We start from the raw sequence: 15,061 nt of genomic DNA on the forward strand, positions 1-15,061 counted from the left end.
CAGCTATATACCAAAGATATATATATATATATATATATATATATATATATATATATATATATAGAGAGAGAGAAAGAGAGAGAGAGAATATAAAATATGGTATATATATATATATATATATATATAGAGTATATACGAGGATGGGGAGGTTTCAAAAAAAGATTTGTATTCACCCAGAAGTAGATAGAAGGTTGAAACAAACACCATATATTACACCTTTTCAACTTAGTCACCAGACAAAATGACATATTTTTGCCACATCTCAATACACTTCCATAGGCAGGTTTTGTAGAAGTCCTCTGACTGTCCTTTAAACCACAACTTGGCCACAGAAATCACCTCATCATCATCAGAAAAGTGCTTTCCACAAAGAAAGGACTTCATGGAAGAAAAGAAGAAGCAGTCAAAGGGTACAAGGTCAGGGAAAATAAGCAGGATGTGACAATATTTAAAACCCCCATTCGTGGGCCAACCTCAGTGCACATGCGAGGAATGCACAGGGACATTATCATGGAGCAGGTGCACACTTTTTGACAGTTTCCCCAGACTTTTTTCTTTTATAGCAGCACATAGCTTGAAGGAGGTTGGAATAATACTTCGCTGTCACATTAATACTAACATCTGTTAGTATTACACCATGCTGATCCAAAAACACTGACAGCATCACCTTGCCAGCAGTTGGTTGCACCTTTTTTGGGGGGGGAGGGCGATTCTGCATGCTTCCACTGTTTTGATATTTGTTTAGTTTCAAGATCATAGTGATGGATTCAAGTTTCATCCATGGTGATGTGCCATGAAAAAAAACTCCCCTTGCTTTTCCTGGAACATCAACAACATTTCATGTGCACATTGTTCCCTTTCCTTTTTCTGGTAAGGGGTCAGAAGTCTGAAACCCATCTAGCAGACACTTTACTCACATGCAACTGTTGATTGATGATGTTCTTGACAGATCCTACACTAATTTGGAGCTCTGCAGCTAGTTTTTCGATGCTAATATGATATGGCAATCTTCCAGGATTAATGCCTCAATTTTGCAACACACTCTTCTATTAAAGCAGCTGCTGGGCATACTGGAATTTCTTCGTCATGCACTGAGGTTCTTCTACATTTGAATTGTTTATACCATGTGCAACAACACCAACTTGAGCAGTCTTCTCCATAAACAATGACTATATCTTCATGGATTGTTTTCTCTTGCAAAAAAAGAGGAATCAAATCACTGATCTGCAATGCACTTCATCCACTGTGCCACTTCACTTCATTCGGTGCTGCAAAAAAACAAAAAAAAAAAAAAAAATTGTCCATTCAAAATCAAAATGTGTGTGGTTGCTATAGAGATTTTAAGGTATCAAACAAAAAAAAAAAAAAAAAAATTTCTATCAACTATTTCTAGGTGAATCTTTTTTGAATCCCCTCTTGTGTGTATATACTGGGTGGTTATAAAGTAAGTTTCCCTATTCAGGAGACTAGTGTTTAAACGGTTAGAGTTAGTGCTGTGAAAATTGGTAGGTATGTCATTTAGGGTATGGGGAAGCAATTTGTAGAAGAAAAAATAGTTCAAATTTCCGCCACCAGGAGAAAAACGGTGCTGCACATATGTAAAAGATATCATTTACTTCAAGACAACACTGCTTATGCAAATGACATTCTGTTAGATAAAAGGAATGACCAATGCCATCATCAATAACCATTATGGCTCTTACAAAAAAAAAAGAACATGCTCTTTTAATAAAACTGTTCTACCAGAATAATAGCAATGATAATGCAGCACTATGCAAATATCAGAAACTTAAAGGTTTGCATAAAGGACCTTTGATGTCAGTGGGGCTTTGAAAACTAAAAAAAATTAGAAGCACCAGGGAGTTAGATATAATACCAGGCAGAGGACGACCACATATCAGAATGGAGGTAGTGGATGAAGTGGAGGTTGCAATGGCCTCAGGTCAGAATGCAAAACTCTACCAGTCAGTAGTGCCAGAGGTGTGTCCAGAGACTTGAACCTTCTTTGGTCTACTGTACGTAAAGTGCTTCGAATAATTTTACGCTAGTTTCCGTACAAGATTCACGTAGTGCAAGAACTAAAGTCTTGTGATCAGCAACAGCGAATAGACTTTGCTCTACGATTTCTGGCTCATATGGAACTTGATGATACATGGGCTCGAATGATCTTGTAGTCTGATGAGGCACATTTCACTCTTCATGGGGCTGTAAATGCACAAAGCTGCTAAATATGAGAAACTTCTCGTCCATCTGCTGTGCATGAAAGACCACTACAAAGTCCATACATTACACTATGGTGTGGATTCACAGCAGAGTTTATAATATGACCATTTTTCTTTAAAGAGTCTACACCTCATGGCCCCATAAGGTGTACAGTAACTAGTGCACGGTACTGCACTCTTCTAAGAGCTCACGTTATTCCCGCTCTGCAAGAAAGGAAATGCTTGGAGACCGTAGTGTTCATGCAAGATGGTGACCCTCCCTATGTCGGTTGACAAGTGAAGGAACTGCTCTGTTCAACATTCAGAAATAATCGCATCATTTCTAGACTTTCCACAGTTCTGGCCAGCCCAGGAATCACAGGGATTGAGATCACAGATCTCAATCCCTGTGATTTCTTGCTATGGGGATACCCGAAAGACAGAGTTTACCGTGGCAGCATACAGATGCTTGTCGATTTGAAAGCAAGCATTAAACAGCATGTAGCCAACATCCCCAATGAGATGCTAGGCAAAAGTGTTGCACCCAGTGCTCTGTTTTCAAAATGTCATCTCAAGTGAAAGAAAGCACACAGAACAATATCAGTAGATTTCTAAGTTCTGGTATTAAAATCTAATCCTAAGCTAAGTATTCCATCTCATGTTTACAGTGCTAATTTGGCCCCTGGTGGCGAAAATTTGAACTAATTTTTTTCTTCTACAAATCACTTCCCCATTCCCTAAATGACATGGCCACCGGTTTTCACAGCACTATCTCTAACCATTTTGACACTAGGGTCTCTTGAATAGGAAAACTTATTTTATAACTACCCAGTATATGGAGAAAATGTGTTCCCACATATATGAGCACATGCACCGATGAGCCAAAACATTATGACCACCTACCTAATATATATGATGTCGGTCCTCCACGTGCAGCCAAAACAGCTCGTACACGGCAAGGCATGGATGCTACAAGATTTCTAAATGTGTCTTGTGGTATCTGGTACCAACACGTAACCAGCAGATCTTTTAACTCCTGTAAGGTCCGTGGTTGAGATGCAGCAGATTGAAGTTGCTGTTCCAACACAAACCACAGATATTCAAAAGGATTGATGTCTGGGAAATTTGGAGGCCAGGGCAATACCTGGAAGTCTTCCTCGTGTTCCGCAAACCAGTCTCTAACAATCCGGGTGATGTGGCATGGCCCATTATTCTGCTGAAAGACAGCACCACCAGAGGGAAAGACCGTTGCCATGAAAGGGTGTACCTGGTCAGCAATGATGTTTATGTTTAGGTAGGCAGTAGATGTCAGAGTGCCCGGCACATGGAATACTGGACCCAGGGTACCCCAGCAGAACATTGCCCAAAGCATGACACTGCTGCTACCGACTTGTTTTCATCTCACGGTGCATCCAGGCACCATCACTTCACCAGGTAAATGACGCACATGTACCCGGCCATCCACATGGTGGAACAGGAAACGTGACTCATTGGACCAGACAACCTTCTTCCAATCACTCAAGGTCTAGTTTTGATGCTCGCGTGCCCACTGTAGGCGTTGTCACCGGTGAACCCTGGTTAGCATGGGCACTCGGAGTGGCCTGCAGCTACGCAGCCTAATTTTCAGCAGGGTTCGATGTACAGTGTGTTGTGACACGTTGCTCACATCACCAGCATTCCACCAATTACCGGCTAATTGCATCACAGTCGCCCTTCTGTTGCCACGTACCATCTGGGAGAGAGCCTTTGCTCACCTCGAGCATTGATGAGCCGTGGTCTTCCAACAGTTCGCTGGTGGTTCGTGGGTTTTCCCTCCTCGGACCACTTTCAGTAGGAACTAACCACGGCTGACTGCGAGCACTACACCAGCCATGCCATTTCGGATATGCTCTGACCCAGTCATTTGTGCCATTACAATTTGGCCTTTGTCAAACTCGCTTAAGTCCGCTGCCTTTCCCATAGTTGCTGTTAATTGACAAACTATAAACAGTATGTCATAAACTTGGAAATGAGCAGGCTTATTTTATATTCAATTTAATTTTTAAACATGATGCTAGAAATTGCTTCATTACTTCATTATTTGTTCTTTTCTTGACTGTAAGTTTGGAAATTTGGGGCATCATCCACCTTTGGAAGCATTCCCATGACTGTTGAAGTATTGACCATGGGAAAGTTTCCTGAACATCACAGTCTTAGCCCAAAGTGTGTGTGTGTGTGGGGGGGGGGGTTCTTAAATGATGTACACTTTGAATAACAGCTATCGTTTGTGACTTGATGATAGACACCATGAAGGAGATTGATTATTAGTGATCCAATCATAAAGGATAGGCTTCACTGAGTCAGGAACATGCTGCTTCAGGAAACTACAGCAAACTCTCCCATGCTCACATTTAGACAACTGTGTTAATTATTATTAATGCGACTAACCATGTTAAATATAATTTTTGCCATAACATTTTGTTTTCAAACTTCAGGCTTTTCGTCATGAGTTATTCTAAGTTTCTCAATCTTCACAACATGCAAATTGGCCCCAAAATGCAAACTTTTACAGACATAATACACAGTTATGAGTGTATACTTTAGAGGCCATTAATACTAAAATAATATAAGTTATCATTTCTAGTAACAATGTTCACCACTACATCAGAATACTGCATAATTTTTATAGCATAGGGTTGCTTTTTTTGAGGCATGTGCGAAGAGACGACTATGTGCTAGTGGCCCGTGGGTTTTCCACCCAGCATTTTCACTCAGCGAGCTCCATCAATGGCATGACTACAGAAATGTGTTAAACAATGGTTCCTTTATACAATAGTGCCTTCATTATTATTTTATTCTATTTATTTATTATTATAGTTAATGCCTAATTATCTTCATAAAATTTCACCTAAGTCAACATTGCTTCAGTTTAGTTACTAAGTTATAGAATGTGTTCCTATATGCAACACGGATACTAGGAAACTTGTTCCTAAATTCCTCCTTACACTTAAACAGAAATTAATTAAATCAAAATTATGCAGCATTCAGCAATTGTACATGACACTCTGCTCAAGCATTAAATTATCAATGGCTAACATTTCAAAAATCCCATGTAGAAAATTTCAAAAGTAACTGTAGCAAGGCAGTGTCATGATTTAATCTCAGTAACTCCCTGTGACCTCTTATAGAGGAAGTTGACTAAGTGAAATGCTGGTAAGAGACACTACTTGCCAGCACAAAGTTGTCTCTTCACACAGTTCACAAAAACTTACCTTAAACTGATCAAATATGCACTTCACTACTAGCCTTAAATATTAGGTTTAAAAAAATCTGGCAAGAATAAGTCCCAATGTTGCTTGTCAGATTTGAGGTTATATTGTATTTAAATAACTGTACTGATGGCAACAAAGATTACAAATTAGTCAAATTAATTTTGTGGGTTACAGATTTATTTTTAATTCTGAACTTGCCTACTGCTACTGTTACATAGTCTGGCAGCCCTATATGAGGATTGCGAAATATAGGATTATCTTCATCACTTTCATCTCCAAGGATCTGTACCAGAGTTGTAAAATCTGCTGGAGGTGGCAACTTTGCCATTTTAGCCTCCCTGCAGTCTGAACTAGGTGTGGGAAGTTGAGGAATATTAAGCCTTTTGTATCTGAAATTAAATTCAGAAATTAAACAGTAAAAAAATTACACACACTGAAACAGTCAAATAAGTATTATATTTTCTAATTTCTTTTAAATTAATAGAACAAAACTTATGCTGTTTTTGAAGATTCTAAAGTTTAGAATGAAATTACTCGGAGTTACGCGGTTCTTGATTTTTTTCGTTTGGCAACGCTGCCGCCCACTATCTTCAAGGTCGTTTTTCATATGTTATCGATATACGGTGCGACGGCGGAGAATGAGAGCGAAAGATGAACAAAATTCAACTTTGTTGCTTTTATGTTTTTTATATCAGTGAAGGGGAAACACATTTCACCATAATAACGTAAAAACCAACACAATTCCAGCTATCGGTATAATCGCAAATGCAATTAGATCGAGTTTACTACCAGTTTATAACAGATTTAACTAGCAGAAACGCAACTGGATTTTTATTGTTTTATGGTAGTAACCCCTAGAAATGTGAGGTGTTAATAGTGTATCTCTGCCTTTATGGTGTTGTTTATTCAGTTGCTACATGCGCACAGCTTTGTTTATGCCTATCAAGCGTGCCTCCTCATTTTGTAATTGTGCTTTATTCCCTAAAAATGAGTAAAATACTTAATTAAAAGGTGTGAAAAGGAAGCGTCCTGGTGAAGACACTGCAGATTCAGAGAGAAAAAGAAAAGCAATTATCGATAAACAGAGGCGGACTGGGTCAAAAATTCTTACCCGGGAAAATTTATAGTGGCCTCATACTATGGTTTATGGCCAAAATCACACTGGCCCACCGGGGTTTCCCCGGTAAGGCTCATGGCCAGTCCACCTCTGTCGATAGAGAAAAAATATGAAATTGTGAAACGCTTTGAGCGAAATGAAAGACCATGTAATATTGCACGTGCTACAGGCCTAAATGAAGCAACGGCGAAAAGCACATGACAATTGCAAACTTGACAGGTTGAAAATTGAAAAGGGCTCAATTGTAAAGGGCTTAAAAATTTTAGAAAACAGACTCCAACGAAGAACGCGTTATAGCTACAAAGCAAGGAATAAAAAAAATTATTAGCTTGCTACGAAGAAATTCTGCGTGAAAAAAAGAACGCGCTGTGTCGTCAGATGAATTTGTTAGATTTTATGAAGCCATCGACATCAAAATAACTTTTTTACGTAAGTCATTTGTTTTTTTTAATACATATTTTGTATTAATATGTATAAAGAACTGCAATTTTATTAATATTTTTCTTCTAAACTAGTGTTTTTGAGTCCTTGGTCCCAATTAAGCAAAATTTATATGTATTTATATGCAAAGTTGTACCCCGACTTACGCGAATTCGACTTACGCGATTTTCGTCGGACCCACCTATCGCGTAACTTCGGGGTATTACTGTATACAGAATGCTGGACTACTTAACAAAAAAATATTACTACCACTGTAAAAATCATAATGCGTACACATCCTCCTCTGATTTAGCAAAACGTTTTATGATAACCAGGACTTCCAGTACCAATAAGTTGTTTTCTTTTAAATTGTAGTTAAGTTTGTTATTTTTCAAATACCGTAGACTTATTTAACCAAGGTTCCACATTATCTGAGGTGAATTGTCGAAAAGTTGTGTATATATATGTACTTTGTCATCAAAGACAAGAGTACTGGTTCAGTACAGAATGAGAACTCACATCAGTTGACTGTTGAGTTTTGCTGATCTTTTACGTTTGTTATTTTCATGACTTTTCATTCTCTATTAAAGATTTAAAATTTTTACTCTCTAATTTTTTAATTTGTCATGTTTAATCTATGTTATTATGGTTAGTGTAAGCACTATAAGTGTAAAACTGAAGCGTGTTGTTGTGACTTTAGATATGAAGTTGAATGTAATCAAATGCTTGGATCAAGAAGAAACAATAAAAAAAAAAGGCTAGTGACTTAGGTGTTGGTGAAGTGAGTGGAGGAGGTGAAGCTGGAGGAGAAAGAGAGCAGAAATTGAAAAATGGTGTTCACAAAGAGCATCTGTATGTGATAGTGAAATTTTGAATAGAAAAAAACAATGAAGAAAGGAGAATTTGAACAAACTTCTGAAGCTCTTTTTTTGTGGTTCACACAGATGAGAGACAAAGGTAGCCCAATTTCTGGACCGATTTTATAGGCTAAGGCCTTAGATTTTCATAAGCATTTTAATGAATGGGAAGAACAATTTACTGCAAGTATTGGATGGTTGGATCATTGGAAAAAAAGGTTTGGAGTTAGAAATCTGAACATCACTGGGGGAAAATTATCAGCTAGTTGAAAGAGCTTTATCGGAAGAAATAGCAACATTTACTGCTAAATTAGCAAAAAATTATTCAAGAAGAAAATTTGAATTTGGATCAAATTTATAATTGTGATGAAACTGGCCTGAATTATAAAATGCTCCGATCCAAAACACTTGCAGCTAGAAGAGAAAAATCAGCTCCTGGTTATAAATGAATCAAGGAGAGAATGACAGTATTGGCATGTTCAAATTCATCAGAGGGCATAAGCTTAAATTAACTCTAATTGGAAAGTCCAAGAACCCCCCAAACTTTAAAAAAATGTAAAATGTTTGCCTGTTAACTATGCAAATCAGAAAAAAAAAAAATGCATGGACGGATTCAAGTTTGTTTAAAACATGGTTTCATGAAGAATTTGTCCATGGCAGAAGAAATTATTTGAAAGAAAAGAAACTTCCCCATAAAACACTTTTAATTTTAGATAATACTCCATCCCACACAGACAAAGTGAACTAGTTTTTGGTGACATCAGAGCTCTGTTTTTGCCACGTAATGTAACATCCCTTCTTCAAACTCTAGATCAAGGTGTTTTGGAGACTTTGAAACAACTATAGGCAACATCTCTTCAAACAGCTACTTCAAAATCTTGAAACAGGGTCCAGTGTTGTTGAGAATCTTAAAAAAATAAACAACAAGGATGTTATTTACTGGTTGGCAGAAGCATAGAACGATGTTAAAACATCTACTCTTATTAAATTCTGGAAAAATATTTTTTGCTCCCAAAATCTAGCCAACGAGAACAAGATGGCAAATGAAGATGAAAGAGGTGAGGAAACCCTTTCATAACTAGCCAATAAACCTTCCTGTTTTGGACACTTTTACTACAGAGGATATTAAAGAGTGGATGAATTCTGATGAACAGCTGGAAATGACTGATGACATGATCATAAAGCTTGTTGATGAACAAAAAGATGAAAGTGAAGAGTGCATAGAAACTACAAAAAAAAAAAAAAAAAGACACACAGGTCTAAATGCTATTGAGTCAGCTTTACGTTATATTGTACAGCAGGAGGATACCACACTCCCCAATGTTTTGCTACTTTGGCATCTACAAAATATAGCAGCTAAAAAGCGAGGAGCTTCTATGAAGCAGAAACCCATTAAGGAATTTTTTATATGATATTAAGGTGTAGTGCCAATGACTGTATGTGTACATTTTTCTTGTCTATGACTTGTAATTTTTATACATGTACTTTTTTTTTTTTCATCTTTGTAATAAAACAGTTGTAAAATAAAATTAAGTGTTTTATTGTATAATTTGAAAATCTGAAAATTATTATGTTCAATAAGTAGGTCTAACCTGAAAATACAGTGTCCATCATCACATTAATGTATTCAAATCCAGTTTATTTAATAATAATTTACCAAACCTTCTGTGTTACCCAAGTTGTTCCCTTGGTCTGCATTACCTTGGATAATTGAGACTTTACAGTGCATATGTTTTTGCACCTGCTAAATTTAACAATACTGCTTCAAAGCCAATTTTAGGCAGCTCAGCTCATAATTAGCCACATTGCAATTAATGTAAACACTATAAGTGTTAACATTAATTGAAAAAATATACCTGAACTCTGAATGTCATATGTTTTAACAGGTATATTTACATATTTGATTCTTGTAATAAAGATTTCACTTTTAACATATCTTAATTTCAATGCTTTTTTCTTTTTCCTCTTTTGTAAATAGCATTAATGACTCAGGTGGAATTCGGTCAGGCATCATTGCTGCTTATTATCGGGTAGTTTGTTCTGTTTTGTTATCATAGTTATTTGTTGTTAAAAGGAGGCTAGGTAAATTTAAAGATGTAAGTATTTAATTTTTTAAAGAGAATCTGTTGATGACAGATGATTAGGTTTTGAATTTGTCGAGATATGTGACTGCACTATGTGATGGACATGCAAATGATGGGGGGATGCAAAGAACTTTAAAATAGTTTATTGCATTTCATGATGAAATGCATAATTCACCTACTTTAGTATATGTCTTGCATTAATTAGTTATCACTTCATTAATGTGGAATGAAATGGAAAACTGGACAGAGTTGGAATATAGTTCAAGAGCATTCTTGATAAAGCCAAATCCATATTAAGTCTTCTGTTTTTCAATTTCTAAAAGAAGGCATAAAGAAGTAAGCTGCCAGTCTAGTGATTTCATACAGGCATTTAACTTACTGTTTTACTAGTCTTTCATGTGATCTAAGACTGTCTTTTAGTTGTCAAATTTTGTATGAGTATTGAAACTTTGAACTTTGTCAGCTTAGTATTTCTTGTGTCAGAGTCTGAATCACAATCTTCAGTTTTAAACATTTTTGGCATTAGGCAGAGCACACTGTTTAGTTTAATCACATACGTGACATTGTAGTTTATGTTTAAGGCCTAATATAGGTGCAACATCCAAAATGTGGCAACTTTGGGACCTAGAGATTGCTGGTTTTTGCTCAATAAATCTAACCAATCATGAAATGTCAAAATTCAAGCACAGATAGAGGCAGAATATTTTGGCAACAAGGTCATCTACTTTTTGATAATTTTTCTACATTACAATGAAGAGGGAAAAAAAATAAAAGTTTTTAGGTCTCTCACAGCTTCAATTGTTGCCCTACAATCAAAATGTTGCCCATAATACAAAAAAAAATAATAAATAAATAAAAAAAATAATAATAAATTAAAATAAATACATAAATAAAAAATAAAATAAAAAAATACTAACTCTAAAGAATTTGACACTGCAGATACATTTTATTCAGAATGCAGAGTCTGAATCATAATCTTTTGATATAATGCAGGTGTCAAACAATTTATCCTGAAGCTTGAGATATGAGACAAATTAGTTGATATTTTTAGTTCTCTGAACAATACATTTATTGTACAGTGCAAGGTACAGTACATGATACTGTATTGCATAATTCACCTACTTTAGCATATGCATTGACTGAAAATGAGTATTATAACTGGCAAGAATGTTACAGACCTGACAATTATCTGCAAACCTGAAAATTATTTGCTATTAGCATCAAGGGTTGAAAATATAGGAACCCTTAGTTGGAAGTGATCACTGTGTTTTCAGTTGTATGATGAAGAGAGAGGTCTTTGTTGCTAAAAGCAAAGGCATAACACAGACTTAAAAACTAAGATTAAGACAACCATCACAAGTAGTGTTGTGCAAAAGGAAAAGTGAATATATGAGGTGAGAGCAGTATGCCATTAAGCCAGTAACAATGGAATATTATGCTGAACTGGTTGGACCTATTCCATGCAGGACAATGTGGTGGGACATCATGACATCCATTCCCATCTCCTGCTAACGTATGACTTGCATATTTACAAGGTATCACTACTGGACTGAAAAAAAAAAAAAAAAAGAAAAAAAAAGCACACTGTACACCATTCAGCACGATAGATAACATATTTTGCAAAGAACAAGGTGATGGACCTTACATGCACAATTCAGATTATGCAAGATGGTGGTAGAAGTTATGGTATAGGTAACAATATGTTGGGAAACTCTGGGTCTCCAAGACAATGCAACAATGTCTTACAACTGTGCATTATATAAGGATCAGTGAGAATATTGTTTATCCATAATCCCACTGATTCTGAATGTCATCTTGCAAAAAGATACTGTGCCTTGTTACCAAAGCAGAGATATGCAAGATATGGTTTGCAAAGCATTAAAGCATTCTAAAGGCTTGCCCCTTCCCCTATTTTTTTTGGAGAACCAGCTTTCTAGATCTGAAACACATCAAGCAGCTATGGATTGAAGTTGAATGGTATGTGGCATGGAAATCCACCACTGGCAAACTGTGTGATGCTCTTTAGGCAGAATAATTGGCCATATCTATGGATATGTTTCATAATCTTGAGACATCCATGCAATGGCATATCTGAATAATTATCTATGCTTAGAGATGTCCAAAGACATTATTACAACATCTGATTTCTGAATGCAGAAGAAATAAAACCTGCTGAAATTTATCACAGAATGTCGGCTCAGTATGGCGAAGCATGAATGAATCAAGGAGAATCCTCAATTGAGGATTCTCCTTGACCAGGGCAAGCACATTATGTTGCAAAACTAGCAATTACAGTGGCAGTGAAAAAACCCATACGAGGAAATCATTGCATCACTATTGAAAAAAATTGCCATGCTGTGTTGGTCAGTTTTTTTGTGTTTACTGGTGCTTTACTGAAGAAAGTTGAGGTGAGCCTGTACGATACCCAAGCATCAGCCAGGAAAGCATTGCTGATTGTATTTTGGAACCATAAAGGAGTGATTATAGAACATTAACTGGAAAGAAGAGAAACAATGATTGGTGAAAAATACTGTGTTGTGCTTCTGAACCATTTAAAGACAGCAGTTTGAAGGAAATGGCATGGTAGTCTGTCTTGATACTGTCTTCATGTGTGTGTCTGCAACATGATAACACCCATTCTCAATCTCCAGCCTGTTCTACAGAGAATCAGAGATAGGAGGCGAAGTTTGCAGTATTACCTTCTCGATATTCACCAGACTTAGCTCCATGTGATTATCACCTTTTCTTTTGGTGATAATCACAAACAAACTAAGAGGATGTTTGTTTGTTGTTTGGTTTTTGGGAGCATTAGCAATTAGTTGCTAATGCTCCCAAATATCCCTGAAGCAATATGGCCTTAGGGCCATATTGCTTCAGGGATATGCGGTGGTCATTCCCTGACTTTCTGCATCCTCTGTATTTGGTGGTCATGGGCTCGAACCCTGGTCTAATCAAGAAGAGTCTACTACGCGCTGCTGCTCCTGCCCACCTGGCTATGGAGGCACCACTAAGAGGATGTCACTTCTCATAAGATGAAGAGGTCAAATGGTGATGCATGAATGGCATCAACACCAACCATAAAACTTCTTCACTTAAGGAATTCAGGCAGTGTAGCTTTGGAGATGTGAAATGTAATGGGGATTACATTGAAGACTGGCTTGCATAGTTTGCTTGTTGTCTGTGAAATATAACTGTTATTTAACTTTTCATTTGAATTACTTTTGTAGGTGAGTGATCATAATGACCACTAAGTACAAATACTTAACTGAACTTAACTAATTATGAAATTGTTCCAAATTTTTTCCCTTTCAAACTTTATTTGATGAATGCTTTAAATATAAGATTACTTTATATGACTCAATTAAAGAATTAATAGTTAAGTCTCTCTTAGTATTTTTATACATACTTGTTACAATGCACATAGTATTCTCCTCTAGGAACATCATGCACATCAACTAGAGTCATATTGTCTTCTTCAGTAGGTGCTACTTCTATATTACACATTTTAATATCATTTTCCTGCATCTCCACCAGGTTAATACTGTTGTAAAACAAATTTCAATATTTGTTACAAGAAATGTTCATTATAATGAATAATTATGAAAGTCTTAAATATTTGGAGAATAATATATTTCTAAAACCATATTTTTAGTTAGTGCAATAAGAAGTAAATAATACGCTCAGTGGACATATTGTTAGGAACTGTCCTAGTATTGTACAAACCTGGATAGTGGATAACAGCAGGATCTATATGCCTAATGGTCTTCAGCCACAAATGCTCTAATGAATTGAAATGTGGCAACTGTACAGCCTGCAAAGTAAGGAGAGGTCACTATCAGGTCCTGGAAGAACAAATTCTCCATGACATGGGTATGATGCTGCAGCAAAAGATTATCCAACTCACATCATCTATCACCTGGGGAGCAGAAGGGTACTACGAAGGGCTACACCTGGTTCATGACAGTGTTTAAGTGGGATTTAGTTTAAATTAGTGACAATCAAAATACCAAAAATCAAAACACCAACATTAAAAATGCCAAAGTGGCTAAAATGGTCTGTTCAAAATGTTCATGTTTGACCATACCGCAATGCAGTCTACATTCAGTAGTATCAACTGAATGCATATTCATTGCATAAAGTAGGCCACATGTTAAAACAAATAGTCAAGTTTGGTAATTAACACAATTGTTCCAGCTAAACACTTTTGCTGCCAGCTTTTCACTGTAGTTTTGACCCATGATAGAAAACTACAGGATTGAGTCAATCTGTATTTGGAAGGGCAGAAACATTTATCGTTTTTCTTCTCACTATGACTGAATTAATCGGCCCCCATGTTGCTTGACAAAAAATATCTAGCTTTTCTTCTCTCAAATTGGAAGAAAAAGTTCTAACAGTAGGGTGGTTTCCCCTCCAAGTAGATGAAAATCTGAAGATGCATATACTGATAAGCCAAAACATTATGACCAGCAAATTGTTATGCAAATCGAAGCAACTGCAGGTGAACTATGGCACTTGCACGGGTCAGGATGCGGTATAAAAAACACCTGATACTGAGCTCCATTAATCAGTGTTACTCTTGTTCTTCAGATGGGAAAGGCAGCCGACTTAAGCGAGTTTGACAAAGGCCAAACTGTAATGGCCAGACTGGATCAGAGCATATCTGAAATGGCATGGCTGGTGGGATGCTCACGGTCAGCCGTGGTTAGTACCTACTGAAAGTGGTCTGAGGAGGGAAAACCCCAATGAATCGCCAGCGGGGTGTTGGACGAGCACGGCTCATCGATACTCGAGGTGAGCAAAGGCTCTCCCGGATGGTATGTGGCAATAGAAGGGCGACTCGTCGGTAATTTGAATGCTGGTGATGGGAGTAATGTGTCACAACACACAGTACATCGAACATTAAACCCTGCTGAAAACGAGGCTGCGTAGCCACAGGCTGCTCCGAGTGCCCATTCTTACCAGGGTTCACCGGCCACAGTGCCTACAATGGGCACGCAAGCATCAAAACTGGACCTTGAGTGATTGGAAGAAGGTCGTCTGGTCTGATGAATCACGTTTCCTGTTGCACCATGTGGATGGCCGGGTACATGTGCCTTGTTTACCTGGGGAAGTGATGCCAACTGGATGCACT

General features: G+C 37.1%; 1 protein-coding gene across 3 annotated transcripts in view; it reads right to left on the bottom strand.

The window, feature by feature from the left end:
• LOC150078782 (beta-alanyl-dopamine/carcinine hydrolase-like) overlaps positions 1-15,061 on the bottom strand; it is a 96,972-nt gene that overhangs the window by 8,027 nt on the left and 73,884 nt on the right. For 2 of the 3 annotated variants that reach the window (XM_090383454.1, XM_090383453.1), the window contains 2 exons: positions 13,337-13,471; positions 5,651-5,841 (listed from right to left, as the gene is read on the bottom strand). In XM_090383454.1, coding sequence (XP_090239580.1) covers positions 5,651-5,841; positions 13,337-13,471 — 326 coding nt within the window. The remainder of the gene's footprint in view (positions 1-5,650; positions 5,842-13,336; positions 13,472-15,061) is intronic. The other variant, XM_090383455.1, reaches the window with a different exon arrangement.

This window comes from Mastigoproctus giganteus, chromosome 10 (genome assembly GCF_048544385.1).
Source record: "Mastigoproctus giganteus isolate SK-2022 chromosome 10, ASM4854438v1, whole genome shotgun sequence".
In the NCBI taxonomy this organism is placed as follows: domain Eukaryota; kingdom Metazoa; phylum Arthropoda; class Arachnida; order Uropygi; family Thelyphonidae; genus Mastigoproctus; species Mastigoproctus giganteus.